The sequence below is a fragment of the Gavia stellata genome, chromosome 8, assembly GCF_030936135.1.
Source record: "Gavia stellata isolate bGavSte3 chromosome 8, bGavSte3.hap2, whole genome shotgun sequence".
NCBI lineage: Eukaryota > Metazoa > Chordata > Aves > Gaviiformes > Gaviidae > Gavia > Gavia stellata.
The window spans coordinates 3454359-3471130 of NC_082601.1; the positions used below are offsets into that span (position 1 = coordinate 3454359).

At 37.0% G+C, this 16772-nt stretch overlaps 1 protein-coding gene across 2 annotated transcripts in view; it reads right to left on the reverse strand.

Moving 5' to 3' along the window:
- The window catches only part of ACVR2A (activin A receptor type 2A), a 66840-nt gene that overhangs the window by 25839 nt on the left and 24229 nt on the right, over positions 1-16772 (reverse strand). For both annotated transcript variants that reach the window (XM_059820064.1, XM_059820063.1), the window contains exons 2-3: positions 2862-3069; positions 449-558 (exon numbers count right to left, since the gene is read on the reverse strand). In XM_059820064.1, coding sequence (XP_059676047.1) covers positions 449-558; positions 2862-3069 — 318 coding nt within the window. The remainder of the gene's footprint in view (positions 1-448; positions 559-2861; positions 3070-16772) is intronic.

Sequence of the window (16772 nt, forward strand, 5' to 3'; positions counted from 1 at the left end):
CGAGAGCATTGTTTCAAGAAGAGGTGCATTCATAGGCTGGTACATGCATGTAAGGATGATATATATGGCTTTTAGCCCAATGATTTATAGACACAGAAGCTTAAGTATACAATTAAGGTGAGATTTGACAGTAACTTCTGTATCTTAAAACAGCCAATTATTTCAGATTATCCTTCCTTCTTACCCTTTGAAAAGAGCTGAAGCACCTTTTATCAATTTAAATTAGTCCCAGTACAGAGACCTTTCAAAATTGAAGAAATGAACTGGCAGTTTTCTAGGCTCTTGATGTGAACGCACACAGCGCGTTACCATCCGGGAATCAGAAACCTTTCGGCAGGAAAAACTGACCACAACGTTTTTAAGAGTCTTATCTTCTAAATGTGCACAATATTAAATATTTCTGAACTCTGCTAAGCAGTTCCTTCATAAATGTGTTAGACTAACTTACGTTGCGTGACCTCCATTTCTGGAAAATAGAAAAAGCGTTCATTACACATATTGCCTTCACAACAACAGAAAAACACTTCAGGGCTGTCTTTCTTCTCTATGCAATCATTCCTATAAAAGATAATTATAAAAAACTTATCAATCTTAAGTTGGGGTTTTTTTGTTCAAGAGAAAAACGTATGCTCATATTTAAAGTGAACTTCATTAAATCATCCAGGATAACATACTACCCAAATAAGAGTTAAATCTGAAGAAACAAATTAAAATTTTGTTCATTATTTTATATTGCAATGAAATATCATTAATATTAAAACTGAAACAGCATATTTTTGCTATTTTTAAGACAAAGTTAAAGAAAACCACCAACAGGATGCATTTCAAAAGCTGACAAAAATACTGCAGAATAGTTCACGTTCTAGATTTAAACAGGACAAACAAATAATCAAACAGCTAGTGTTTAACCATAAACTCACAGTACAGGGTTGCATGGGTTGGAGATAAGTGGGAAGGAGAATTTTAGATTTTATTTTTAGAAAAAAGATAAAATTCCTACATTTTCCCTGCCTACATTATGCTCAGGGACAGGGCTTTCAGCCAATGAACTGCAGGAAAGGAGTTCTCTTAACAAATAAGCTGAAACTATTCAAGTCAAGAAAAAAAAACAGGAGTCATGCAGGAGACAACTTGACAGAAGAAAGAGAAGAATTTGAAAATCCTGCAGAAATAGCTGAGGATTTTAAATACAGCTGAAGATTGTCAAAAAAGTTTTGGGTTCATCTTCAAAAATTAGGTTTTTTTATAGAACCAGCTATTACAATTACACTATATTGTAACTTCCATAAAACATTTATTCTTTGATGTTCTTAATCTGCTGTTGTTTGGAGTTCATCATACTGTAACTCCCTGTTTAGTAAACCACTCTTCACTCCAGAGATAAGCTTTTGTTTAATGGATATTTTAGACAAACACGGCAGCATGCATTCTTATGACAAGTAACAATTAATGAGGTCTTAGAGCCAGACAAGCTTTTACTCAGTTTTCAACTATTTCCTTACCGTCCTTTCTGCATTTTATTTCTTCTTCCAATTTCTCTTCTTTGCTCAAGGGAGAATTTAATATAAATTTTTTTGGACTGTTCAAAGATACATGTGGAACTAGTGGGATAACAATGCTACAGGACCCAATTCTATTTCCAAATTGAAAAATTCTATTTCCATCCAAAAAGTTCTAACATTTGGCAGAAATAAACTTGGTTCAGAAATTGTAAATACCCCCACTTCTTCTGCGAAGCTACACCTAAGAACAGATTAACAAAAAAACCCAAAGTTTCCCATCCTGAGTGACTTACAGTTACTAGATACTAGTAGCAACAAATAAGATTTCTTTAAAATCATCCTTTGCCTTCCAGCATAGCCAAATTTCAATCATGCTGTGCAAGCAAACTTGCAGATGCTTTGCTACTTCTCTGAGAAACAGATAAATCAGAACTACTGTTCAACTTAGCTTTAAACTGTCATTAAAGGAGAAAACATCTAGTGTGTGGGGAAGCTTATTTGGTAGAAATTACTATAATGATGTCTTCTACTCATTCAACATTTAAGAAACACAAAAGGAAAATTTTCTAAAATATTGCTAAAAATAATTTCTAAATTCATTTTAATGAAGATCTATTATGCATTTATTTATCCTAATTCTCTCCCTTTCCAAACAATAACTGTTTCGGTCAAATAGAACTTAGTACAGTACTTCAATGAACTATAATACCATTTCTTAAGAGAGTCATGACCTTTATTCAGCCAATATCTAACAAACCCCAAGTCCTGCTGTTACTGCTCATGGGGTCTTGCTAGACCATCTGCTATAAAAAAATGACTGGAATTTTAGAATATTCGATGTCTCTGAGAGCTGCCACTGAGGTGAGTTTTTTAATAAATCAGCAAAATACTTCCACGTTTAAGTAAAGAGCAGACACAACATGCTGACTTCCCTATTCCAAAGACTTCGGAGAAGTGAACTATAGAATTTTGCATTCTGGTTTCAGTAACTATATTTGCATTGTTTGGCAATAATAAGTCATTAGAAAATCTATTATTGATAATCTAAAAAAGAAAATATTAAACACCTGTTTTTTAATATGTAGTAAGTAAATAAGAGAAGGTAAAACATGCTATTCTGCAAACAAGACAAAGTACTTAGATGAAGTTGGGTCCCTAAATACAGGAAAGTGAGCAAAAAAAAAAAATACAGCAAATGTTTTTAATGTGCACACACATACACAAGATAAATATTCATAGACTACTATTTTATCATTTCTCTCAAGTACTGTTTGCAAAGGGGAGGTTGTATAAATTATGGACAGGCAAGAGAGTGTAAAATTACAAGTAAATTTAAAATTTATAGGAAAACTCACTTACCTGTCATAACAATTGATGTCATCTAGCCAGCAACCTTGCTTCACAATTTCAATTGATCCAGAAATATTCTTCCATGTAGCAAAACAGTGTCGTCTTTTATCTTTATCACCATAACAAGGTTCAATACCACTGCGATTTGTTTTATCTTTTTCCCAATTAGCGTTGTAGTAGATACACTCTTGTGTTTCTGATCTGCCAAGTATGGCACCTTTTAGGAATGAAAAGTAAATCACGATTAAACAGCATTCTGAAAGATGAGACATATGAACAGTCAAAAGCAGGATGTACTAAAATATCATACACGACTTGCATCAATATACCCTCTCCCCTTCTTTTTTTAATAAAGAAAAACATTTAAAGTTCATAAGCATTCCAAGTAAGTGTTGAAACATAAAACAAAGATCTGTTAAGTCAAACAGTGACTTGGATAACTTATCAAGATTTGAAGAAATAAAGAACAAGTTTGTGCAATACTTCTCCCTGAACAATAGCAGAGAAAATTTGAAATACTGAACAGTAAAGATTTAGTTCTAATATTAGCCAAACAAGAAGTTTTAGCTAGTAGAATGTACGAAAAAGCTTTTTTGTCTCTTACATTGTTACATGTGCCAAAAAAACACCAGTTTGTACACGTTAGATACCTATACCCAACTAATAACTTCAGTTTTAAACCATCAACATCTTCTCCCTTCGCTTTCATCTGCGATGTAGCTTCTCAACACAAAGCACTGAAGTATACAAGACACTATGCTAAAATAGTATCTTTCATGTCATTCTGATTTGCCAAGTGAGCAACTAGAATTGAGACCCATAGGTGTGAGGCAACAGTCCCTAATCTCCAAGCACAGCACTAGTTTTTTTGCTGTGTGGTCCCACCCAGTCAATCAGCTGCAACATAAAAGACATTAGGTCTTTGTCATAACTCAACAGCCAAGTGCTTCTGCCCTCAGAAGGCCCAGGGCCACTTCTCCCCTCCCCGCAGTGCGTGCCTGACATACGCGGTGGGATCAACCACAACGGCTGACACGCAGGCTTCACGCAATAAAAGCCAAATGGCGTTTCGAGGCCAAAGTGCTGATGCAGCCTGTATTAAACGTGCTGGTGGACCAGAACGGACTATCAGACTGGCTAATCTATCCTCACACCATGCAATTTTTTTTTTTATTTATTTATTTTGAAGAATACTGGGATGACAAAAATTCTCAACTTCTGATTTTGTCTTAAATTACAAATGTAATTGATTCATTGATACCTGCTACCAACCTACAGCAAAACCCAGCAAATATTAACGGCCTGAGGCACCTCAAAGTGGAGCTAACTTCATAGTTTTAACGTGATATGAACCACCAATTTGGTTTCTGCAAAGGTAGGATGTTGTTAGGATGCAAAACTGTTAACAAAAAATTCAAAGATAGTAGTAACTGGCTTTTATTTCTGTTTCTGTCTTGTCAAATACTGCCAAGAGCGTGTCATTAATCTTCATGCAAGCTTCATCATTTCACATGTATTAAAAACATGGAAAACCAGAAGGAGATTGAAGAGCTAGAGAGTCAGAGGACTCACTTCAAAATTGAGGAAGGGTCAGGAGGATGACAAAGCACATTTATTTCACCTGTGCACCCATCTGCTATTTTCAAGAAAGACAGTTACATTACACATCATGCTGAAGATCAGATTTAAACAGAAAAGGTCTTCCAGAGCAGTTTCATACATATTTATTTGTATCACACATTACCTCCTTTATTCACATATATTCACAATAATTTTGATACAGCAGCTAATTGCCTTGTCACCACACCCATACTTCTCATTCTCCTACACGAGGGTATGACAAGCAGAGTAGCTGTAACCCTGACTTCTTTTGTGGGATGAAATCTTTGTCACTCAGGCACTTTACCCAACAGCAGTAGGAGGTAGGGATCGGGGCGCCTGGTACACTGGTAGAGGCTTCCATCACATAACACCTCCTCTAACACACACAACTGACAGTAAGGTAATTTTTTCCTCAGTAAACAGACCCGACTGTACAGGGACCAAAAAAGCTGCACCTCTCAGGGTGATGATTCTTTCAAACTGAAAATTGCTGCAGCCCTCTTGAAGTGCAGCACAGGACGGGAGAGTCAAGTGCAGCACTGACCATACTGGGCATCCCACACTACCACCTTCAGAAACTTTTGACTTTGACGCATTCCCAAAATAGGCAGAGGATGCTGCTTACGCTTTTTGGGAAAGAGCCTGGATGTTCAATGGGAGAAATGCACTAGCCAGCTGGTAACACTGCGAGATGCAGCATGTTAACTATTATATTCTTTGTGCTGCGATGGCCTGACCTTTACAACTCCCAGCTATGGCAAGAAACAGATGAGGCAACAGATTGAACAATTTGGTTCTGTCAGTGCAATAAAGCAGAAGTCCTGGATTTCTCTCATACGTGCCATTCTTTTTCTTCTGCTGCCAAGCCTTGCTTTGAAGGACCTAGACAAGCTGAATTTGATAATATTCAGAAACTACAGCAAGATTAACTTTGCACAAATATTTCCCTTACACATTTTCCCTATAGTCAGGGCTTCTTACCAATTAATGCTCTGAATCAGTTCAACCTATCCAACTGGCCAGCAATCGCACCGTTGGTTTAGTGACTTTGGAGCTGACTGGAGCATCTAACCATAATTCTTTCTATAGGGGCTGAGCAGACATTTGCAATAGGTCTGGCCAGACTAAACTGATGTGTGGACTTACCAGGACAATCTTCGCTTAACCTTTTGAAGTCAAAAAGCAAGAACATGGTGGAAGCAAGGGAAGAAGAGAAGGGGAACCACACAAAGAAGGCAGCCCTGAGCCCACTGCACAAAGGAAGCATCTGCCTATAACCAGCTCTGCCACCCCCTCCACAGGAATCAAACTCTTAGAGGAGAAGGGCAGCTGGCATTTACAACAAAAGCAAATTTATCTGGGTCCCAGTTTAGGCATAGTATGTCTATAATGTAACTCCCATACCCATTTTGACTGCTGAGAAATTGTTTTCGTATGAAGTTGTCAGGTCTTTGGGAAATCTCATACCGAATTTCAAAAGGCAAAATGCTGCTGTTGAAAGGAGCCATGAGGAAAGCACCAGCAGTATCCTATGGGGCTGAACTTAAAGCCTGAAAGCTTCCAAGAGGAAAACACATTGAAAAGGCAAAGAATATTCACGTATATGAGAGAGCTGAGTTTTGGCATGTTAAGACAGATCACATTTAATATATGCTGTTATCATATTGCAGTTAGTGTGCTGCTGTATCTCTATACATTTGTGTTCATCCACAACAGCTGCAGTAAGAAAAGAAAACCAACATTTGCTAGTGAACTTCTGAACTGCTGTTAATACAGGATACACTGTAATTGTTAGCAGTACAGAAAGCAATTTTATTAGAGTGCACATGTGCAGTCTGGAAAACCTCACCTTAGTAGGAATCTGAAGGACTGGCTACCATTTTTTCAAGCAGAAAGACTACATGAATGCCTGAAAAACATTCTAGCCAGTTTTTTAAATTAAAAAAGGGGCAAACAATGACATCTATGCATAGCTAGTATGGAACTATACTAACATAGCCCTAATTTAGAAAGGGATTACTGGAAAAAGATACTGGATGAAATATGAATTCGCTGTTACAGCTACCACTACATTACAGCCAGAGGGAAAAAAGAGAGATACCACCTTCTGGGAGTTTATCATCTAGCTTGCTTTAGTAAACCTGAAACCAAGCAACACAACCATATTGGTCTGTAATGCAGGAATGGTTTCATGACATTTTTAATAAAAAGTCTGAAACGTGACCATGATCTTCTTCCTCACTTCCTGAGAAGACTTCAAAACAGACACCCCACCGCCCCGTGTCCTACTCCTATCCCCAAATACTGCTTTTGCAGCATGCTTGGTTGGTGACACCATGTAAAGACAGAAAGGCTTCCAGTCAAAGGGAAGACAATTCTGCGATTCCTTGGTTTATGAAATCTAGCAAAATTTTTAAGCTGAAGTCACTAAAACTCATGAAAAGGCTACTAAGATTAGTTTGATGGTGCTGAGATCTAAAACATCAGCGTGGAAAAAAAACCCCAAGTCTTCTGAAAGCCAGCCTATGTATGTAGATTGCTCTGATGGGCGCTCCCAATGCGTACTAACACATCCTTAACTAGAAGAGAACTAAAAATAACATTTCAAGCTTATTTCTGCATGTCTTCCAGCACTAGACAGAACTATAGACTTCTTTTCCATCTAATATGTTTCTGAGATGTACCTACTTGAGCCTGAGATGCAAAGGGCAACGCTGAGGTCTGGAAAGAGGAATCACACCTGTATTTCCCTGCTGCACAACCTACCCAGACAACTCCATTATGCTGTACTAGAACTTGATTCTATTATAAGCACTAATGACAGTATTGGTAAGGATTTATACGCAGGAATACTCGTGTGATAGAAAAGGACTTTTTTTTTGCTGTTTCCTAGAAAACCTAGTATATAAAGGAATGAAATATAAAGCAATGAAAGGGTGAGGTTCATTCTGGCAGCTACCTATACTTATTGTAGAAAGGTTACTTAAATTGTATTACGTTTGAGATTAATCTGAACTCATTCTGAGCACCAAGATCCACAAACATACTAGGAATGGAGTAGTTTATTAGAATAAACTAGTTGAGCAGAATGGCCTGAAGCACCACAGGGACTGGACATCGTGTGTTGCTTAGCAGACAGAATGGACCGTTCACCGGAAGATCTGAATTGTAACACACTGTTCTAGAGGAACAAAAAAGGACAGAAAATGTAGCATAGATAAGAAATAGCATCTTGAAGAAACTTCAGTTACTGTACAGGTATCTTTTTCAAGTACTTGTCTACATATATTATTCTATTTGTTTCCACAATGATCTCATACACACTTTCTAGACCCACAAATATATCTAAGAACAGACTACAAATACATACTAAAAAGGCCCAGCTTTGATGTTTCTGCAAGCAGGAAGCAGGTTTTTATCACTCTGTGTTTTTTCTGCTTAACACCCACGGGAATGTTTCTCAAAGGAAAAATAAAGAGGTTCTTTTCAACCTAATAAAGCAAACAGAGTTACAACAAAAAGGACCTACTCGGTCCTTCTTACACGTACCAGTATGTCCCCAAACATATTTTGTTGATCTTTAGACAAGTATCAGTCCTATTATCATTGTTCTCAATGCTCACGGGTCAAAGAAGGACTGTACTTCATATAAACTGAGCCAATATACATTCATTAAATGCAAACACTGCAATTAACTTAAGCAGTGCAAGAACCAGGAAAAAGATAAACAAGACAGTGAAGTAACAAATCACCTGAACTGTTGTCACACTGCCTTATACAGAAGATGCATATCTTTGCAGACTAGAATTTGTCATTATCATTCTCCTTTTCAGCATATTCCACCAAGCCTGCACTGTAGTTAATCAAAAAGTCATTGGGGAAGAATGGAAAAATGCCACCAAAATGCTGCACCTCTGCGCAGAAGTCTGCGAGACTTAAGATCTTTTAAGAGGTTAAAAGGTTAATCTTAAAAATTTTAAAATTGACCCGATGTTCCAGAAGACTTGTTTCTTTCCCTAAAATAAAATTTAAAAATAAAAAGAGTTTGCAACTTAACACGGGTCCTACAGTAAACTTGGAAGTTTTAGTGTAGCTTTTTGTATAACAGCTATGTTAAACTTCAATTCCCCAGGATTACAGTATGATTGCCAGGGGTGGGGGGAATATCAGGAAACCTGTATTTGCTTAGATATCTCATCATATACATCAAAAATATTTCAATTTTTCTGCAGTTCACACCTTCCCAAAATGGAAAACTTGAACGGATATGAGCCTTCCCTGGAAGTTTTGCCCTGGAAGCTGGAATTCTCTAGCTGAGGTGAGTAATTCTGAAAAAGAGCTTTCCAGAGGAAGAATACAGTGCTGAAAAACTGAAGCATGATCTACCTAATGGCACTACACTAAGTCTTAAGAGCACAGGTTCCTAAATATAGTGGAAACTATGGAGGATGATGTCATCCATAAATACAACTGAGAAAGGAGGGGAAAAAAAGACAGAATAGTATCACTCCACTACTAAGTATAGTAAAAATTCCATGCAGCCCCTTGTTTGCTAGATGGACAGCACCAGGAAAACACACACTTTTCTACTAGAAAAGTGTCTTCTGGTTTTACAGATATCAGTACAGAAGATAATTTTTAAAAATTAAGTCAGTTGCTATAACTACTTGATGTTGTTATCTCTCTCTATATATATCTTGGTTTTATTTAAAAAAATTATAGTGAGTGTGAATACAGATTCTACTCCACATAGACAATATATTGAACCATTCATCTGCTTCTTAAATTAGGCAACTCAAAAACTGTTAGGTATCACTCCTAGATCCAAGAGAGCTTCTAAAACAGCATCAGGTAATACATATATTTTACTTTGGAAACAAATGATCAGACAGGATGCATGGTATTTGATCTCTCTTTGTCACAGATCCAAAGGCTGGTTCATTAGCTTTTTTCTGACATTAAACAGCCAGTGCACAATGCATCAGTCTTTCTGAGGTGAGCTACAGAATTAATACATACTTGAAGAACTCCGTACACTGCTTGAGTAGATTACAATTTCTCTTCAGGGTGCAAGCAATGGGCCAAAACACTGACATTTTTAATCTCATCAAAACTTCATTTTTACAGTTACATTCCACTTAATATTTAAAGGCACTGCAGTGCTGTAGTTCTAATAAGAGACAGTTGGCAGACTGAGGTATCATGCAACTTATGCAATTTTTTTTTTAACAGAAATACCACTTCAGACTAAAAATACTATCCATACATGACCTATAACACAAAATTAGATACAATCAAATGAAAGAAGTAGGATTTTGGAATCTGTAGAAGAGATGCCCTTAAACATCCAAGAGAGAAGAAACTCTCTACCTGTGAATCCCTATGCAAAAGTGGCCACTTCTCCTGTCAAAGTTCAGGCTTCAGTAATTAGCCACGTTGAAGAAACCTGTGCATCAATAACAATTGTGAACTCATTCTGATGACTTCTCCAGAACAGTATTTAAGAGAGGCTATTAAGCTTTATTAATTTAAAGAAAGAGCTACAGTTTTCAGAGACCTGAGATTTTAGCAATGCTGGTGGCAGAACTGATGGAAAGCATCTTTGAAGGGTGAGGCCACAATTCAAGGAAAAGGATGCAAATAAAGACGAGGAACCTTTTAGTTCAATTGTTAATTTGAGAGACTCCATGGTACTCCAAAGTAAAGTCTCCATCTGAGTGATTAAAGAAGATGGGATTAAGGGGACAATCATGATACATGGAGTACTCGGAGAGAGGCCGCTGCAGGAGGCATAACAGTGGCATCTAAATCCTGCTGAACTCTTGCTCAAGGAAAAAAAGAAGCCAAAATTACTTTTGCAATATGTGTTCCTCCTTGCAGTCTTCTCCAAGCACTCTGTCGTATTGTTAGAAGAAATTAATAATGTCATAATAGGATTTTGTAGAGAACTTCCATTTTCTGCCTTCCGAGTATCTTATTTAAGACTGGATTTAAGGAAGTGGAAAAAAACCCCAAACCTCTGGTGTCCAAGTTTTCCAAAATCATTTCAGAGCAAAGCACGTGGCAGAAAATGGAGAAAAAGGGTCAGGCGACATCTATGTTCTTTAGGTAGAAATTAAGATGCCAGTAATGGCACAACTGGTATCTATAGCATCAGCTGGCTACCTCTGAAATAGAAGATTGTTATCCTCTGGGAATCTCTAGACATTTCAAGTTAAAATAAGTGCTATTTTTCACACTTCTTGACTTCAAGGGAACACACTAAAACACAGGCTGATGTTTTCAAGTTCAAACATGCCATTCCTGTCACTGCAAGGTGTGAGCAGCCCAGAAAAAACTTTGTAATCTACTGTCTAATGATTTTGTAGGGGAAAAAAGCTTGCAAGATTCTGTAAATTGTTTGGTTTTTTGAAGTATAGCCTTGGGACTACACTCGCCTCATACGTGCTGGTAACTTTTATAGACATTACTGGTCAAACGTCCCCTCCCCAACACAACAGAGGAGGTATTGCAAGATGATAAAAGTCTACCACAACAAGTAACACAGGGCTCAATACTCACCAGAAAAGTTTAAATTCTACAAGATTCAGAGGTTGAAAAAAAAAAAATAGACCAGGGCCAAACAGGCACTAATGCTAGAATTACACACAGTTTCCAATTAGGATTACCCTCCTCTCCCCTGCAAAAAACCCCAAACACAAACAAACAAAAAAATCAATCACTATAAAAAATAATCACAGTAGCTGACCTCAAAGGAAAAGCTGTTTCAAGTCAGCCAAGATTTAAAAGGAAGTGAGAAAAAGGGACATGGCACAGATGAAAGGGACAATGCCTGCCACTTCCCACCACTCCCCCCAAGAATACTGGCTCTCAATACTGTATGCAGGTTTGAATGTACAAACAAAACTCAAATAAAAACTCAATTCAGTTTTTGAGATTAAAAACTTGAAAACTGGGGTTCTGATGTACCCTGACTGTCTAGGTGGTATCATTTACAGCCCTCTTTGGATGAAGCTCAGGTAAGGCAGCTGCTCATGAAGTAGCTAGGGATGCTTTCCCATTGCATGCATGTGAGTAACACCATTTCCACACAAGGTCTTAGAATGCTGTTACTAAACTAAAAAAGTAAGGCACTTCACTGGTAGGCATACTCCCAGACTAAAGCCTAAATAAACCACCTAAGGATATCAAAACTAGATTAGGAAGATATGAATCGTTTTGAAGGATGACTCTCATGCTGGTGGTGGCAACTAGCAGAATTTCTATTTTGAGGCCTGACAGCGAGTTTCCCAGCAATGATCTCAGATACCTGTCATAGCTGTTCATCTGATTTGAGAGTTCCAAAGCAAGTGGAATCCTGCAGTGCTTCGCTGCCAGTGCACGTGCTGCAGCACACCAGGTACGAGAAGTCTCACTGTAGGCTCCTTTCATTGTAAGGGCGTGCACATCCATTCAAGGCCTCTACGCAAGCATTCATCTGATGCAGAGGGTGGCTCAAGAGATAACATTTGGCTTTTCTTCATTCCCTTCTCTATCATGCTACATTTTCCAAAGATAAAATAGGGGCCACAAAGAATTACAACTACGAAAAAAAGATTTACCTTCAAATAAATGCTATCTTGACAGCTTAGAGATATAAGCAAACTTCCTCCCTCGCTACAGACTGCATTGAACAGTCTAAATTCTCCATACAGCAAGAGGGAATCTGTCTGCAGGTAGTTGTAAAAAAGTAGGGACTCCTCACGGATGGCGTCCTGCCTCTACTGCCAATGCCCAATGGTTTTAGTCTGCTTCCCACCTTGGTTGGAGCAATACCTCAATAACACCTGGCTGAGAATCTTTATGGTATTTCTGATCAAAATGATCTTTTCTCAGGGTTGGTATTTGTAGAAGTTCTTCTCTGAGCTATGAAACTTTGTAAGAACTTCCCAACCCTGAACTATAGAAAGTTCTTAAAAATGTTTCAAAATGAAAGTCTGAAATTCCTGCAACCTTACAGAGGTGGGAAATTCTAACATATTAATCACTTAATGAAAAAGCATAAAAAAGCTTCACGGGAATTCTATTTGTCTTGAAATTTCCTTATCTGATTAGACTATAAGACAGACAAGATCAGTAAATGAAATATTCTCCAACTCTTTCCCTATACTGTTTATTTTATGCATCTTCCAGAGTCCTGTTGAGTATCATCAGCATCAACATTTCACCAGTATATATAATGAGCAATAAGGAGTGTCTCCTCTTCCCTGCAAGGAAAATCCCTTCTGACCTCTCAACAAATGTGCACAGAAGAGCTATGTCAGGCTAATTACAAAAAATTATTATACCTTTTGCCTTCCAAATCAGTCAAGTTCAATGCAAATTTAACAGTTTGAGTGCAAAGAAAACAGAACCGCACACCAAGTCAAATAAAAACCCAGTCAAGACATCTATGAGGCAAGCATCCAACTTCACATTTGATGTTTCCTCCATGTGACGCATCCTACCCCCACTTCTTTTTATGTCTTTCAGGACCTTATATAACTATTTAAAAGACAACAGGACCAGTGTGATTCTGTCTTAAACTCAGATCTCAAACAAGTCTCTCTGTGGGTGTTGTGTCCCACTCTGTGCTATTGCAAGCAAAAACACTACACAGTTATCCTTCATATGCTGATCAAGCTTCTTACTTAAATTAAAATTCTTTCGCCATCTCTATACTTCACTTTTTTCCTGTGGTTACAACCAAGATCCCAGCCTGAACATACTTATAACCAGTTTTCACTGATTTTCCCTGAACATACTTACAACCAGTTTTCACCTATTTTCTTATAAAGCATCAGCTGTATTCTTTTGCTTAAAACTGGCCCAGAAAACTTATAAACTGCTATTTGTCTGGCCTGGCTCAGCCAGCAGCTGCCCGGCAGTAGCTAGCTGGCTGGCTGATGAGTATACACACACTGACCAGCAGATCCAGACAAGCTACAGCTGCCCTTGTCCAGATGGCAGCTACACAGTATGAAAGACAGGTTCCAGATTTGTGTAAACAGAGAGAGGGATTACCTTGGACATGCAGACAAACAGAATAACATGGTGGGGAAAAGGCAGGATCCAGTATGGAAAAAATTCAAGCCTTTAAAGGTTCACCCATTCAACTGAGCTGGAAACCCTTTTTTACCCTTTCCTGATTTTAAGTCTCCGACATAGTTATAGAGAATCGCCAAGTTTAGCTTCAGTCTTGATTCCACATAGTCAAAGATCCAGAGGTGTTTTTGTATTTCCATTCTCCTTTTCATTTCACTACCTCATCACAACAGTAGGCCTTTCCAAGTTCATCTTTCTTACACAGGTTGGCCAGAACTACATTCAGTACTTAAGACTTTTCCAAAGACTTGTCTGGTATCAATATTGCTTTTGTTCGCTAGGAAATACTCCTTCATAAGCATTTTAGGATCGCATGCATCACAGTCAAATCACATTAGTAGCTCATGGTGTCTGTTTAATCCAAGACCACAGTTTGAAATACATTTTTAAGTTGTAGTGCAATCAAAAAAGCAGACTCTGCTCTACAGCCTTCCAAACAGCTGAACTGGCACAAATAACTGTAAGTAATTCCTTCCTTCAGTCGCTAAACTTAAATAAATGTCAGACTGCAGCATTACACATCTGAGTAAATACCTATCAACATAAAAATGCTAATGTGTTTTTGACTGCTGAACCCTTTTCCTAAAGCAAAAAAAAATTCTGCATAAGCTCAAACTTTGCTGTATCTGTGTAGTTCCATTTCTACTGTCCAGTGCTATTTATATAAAATTGCAAGCCTTTTCTACATTGAAAGATTTTTAATATTTGTGCCTTTATGTTCTGAAATGGGTATTGATTATATTAAAAATCCAGCAAAACTGCCTCTCTACCTTTAGCTAAACCAGCTGTCACTTGAAATGGATTTTCTATTTGTCCCCTCTCAGGCTGCCTTATTTTGCTCACTGTATCAGACTGTAAATCTGAAGATGATGTAAAAATTCCCAGTTCACATAGCTTGAAACAAGCCATATTTTTACGGACAAGAACACTGTTGATATGGCAAGCATATACTCTTGTTGCTTTCAAGCTCCTAAGTCAACTCCGTCTCAAGCTCCAAACACCACCACAGGCAGTTCCAGCTATGCAAAACCTCACCTGCAGCTCAACTCTTTTTCAACTGCAATTCTCATCTTCAACAAAGATGATCTGGGTACTGACTGAGGGATGGAAGAGAAGAGTACCAAGATTTTTGTTTGAAGTACCTAGTTCTGGTTTTATTTTCTAGAGAAGATCAGGGAAATCCAGACTCCAACTATCTTATGGAGTTTTCATTAAGTAAACATTTTCACCATATGGAATGCTTAGCCTTATTACTTTTAATCCCCATCATCACCTTCCCATGCTCTAAAGACACTACACATCAAAGTGAGCTTTCCCTCAGGAAGTGAGAACTGACGGAATTTCACCAGAAATCATTATTATGCCAGTTTTTATGCAGAATAAATTCTGACATACGTGACTGGTAAACTGTCAAAAACTCCAAGTATTTAAGATTCACAATAAGATGAAAAAAAACAATGGAACAACAAAGCAATTTCCTACTGTACTGCAATATTGGTCTAGCCTTCTGCTCTGTTTTTTTTTTTTTAAATCTTTATGGATTCTCATGAAGCTAATTTTGCTATCCACTGGTCATTTTTTCATATTATTACTAATTGTATCCAGAAAAGCAAGATATACAACTAGAAGAACAAATCCAAAAAGGAACAATTTCAAAACCAAAAGGAGGTTATTAAAGCCAGCATACTACATAGTAGAACTTAACTTGTTATTTTGTATTTGTCATCAAAGCTTTAAGAATAACTGACTGGAAAAGGGAACAATTTAAAAGTACTTTCATAAAATTCTAACAGTGTTATTGAGCGTAACTCTGTAGTAGTGACTTTAAGAACATGCTACACATTGGACAACCAGCACATTTATTGTCATTAGAACAGTTAAATGATGCAATAGCTGTCTTAAATACACCAGCACTGATTTACCATAAGAATTAAATCAATACAAAAGTAACCCAAGGTAGTGGCTTTTCTTTCTCTTAATCTGCCTACAAGCACTTAACAAATAGTCAACATTTTCATGTTCAGTGTTTTTCTTAAGAAAAAAAAGCATCTTTTCTAAGGCTGTTTGATGTTCAGTATGAAGGAAGGCAAACAGACATTTGAAAATATCAGAGCTCAGAGATACATGACCTAAACCCATGTAAATACTACAACAGTTTCTTGTGTACAAAAAGGTAACTATGCATATGCTTCTAAAGTTTGGCCCTCAAAAATACTAATTTCTCCAGAAAGTCTTCTCAAAAGAAATTCCAAAGTGGATGAAAATTGCTCTTATTCTTCCACCAGAAAAATGCATCTGAATTATTGTAATTTAACCTATACAGTGGAAAATTTAGAACAACAGTATGGAATCACCCCTCTCTTCCCTTATGACAGTGAATACCAGTTAAATTCTAATAATCTGCAAATCATCTCCCTATTCCCTAAAATGCACAAATGAAAATATCTGTAAGATTATATATATAAAAAAATATACTAACATCAAGAAATTTCGGAAAAAATCCAACTAAGGAAAAAAGACAAAGATATTCTTATTTGTGGTTATATATGAACAACAAAAATTTGATGTCAATCTACAATGTCTCACTTAAAACATGCCTTCAGTATCTTTATACTTAGAGATAATTCCAGCAATAATATTTAGTTTCTAAAATGTATTTTGTACTTTTTTTAAAGGCTTTAAACATCTAAACATTTAATAAGAAATGAGAATTTAATTTGATATATGAAAGAACCACGCACATATGCTTAATAAAACTGAAGTCAACAGGACTGTGCTTCACTGTATGTTATGAAAAGTATACAAAACCACACTAAAAACTTACTGCTACAGGAATTGTTGCTTTTAGCAAATCACATGTTCAATAACACATGATCAAGCTGAATTTTGGTACTACATACCCTGATTGTATAGCCCATATCTGACATAGTACAATAATCCTAAACTATCTCAAGAAGTTCATAGTATGCAAATCAATGAAAAAATTGCCATAAAGTGTTCAATTAAGCCAGTTTTGCTTCATTTAACTTTGCAAGAAAGCCTTAAAAATCCATTTGTTACAAAATGTTGTATAAAATTTTTAGTGTTAACTTTTCAATATGCTAATTCAAAGTATTAAGATAATTTACCAGAATTTTATTAAGAAATTACTCTCAGGAAGCCCAGGTCTATGTAAGAGAGCCCTACAGAGTTCTC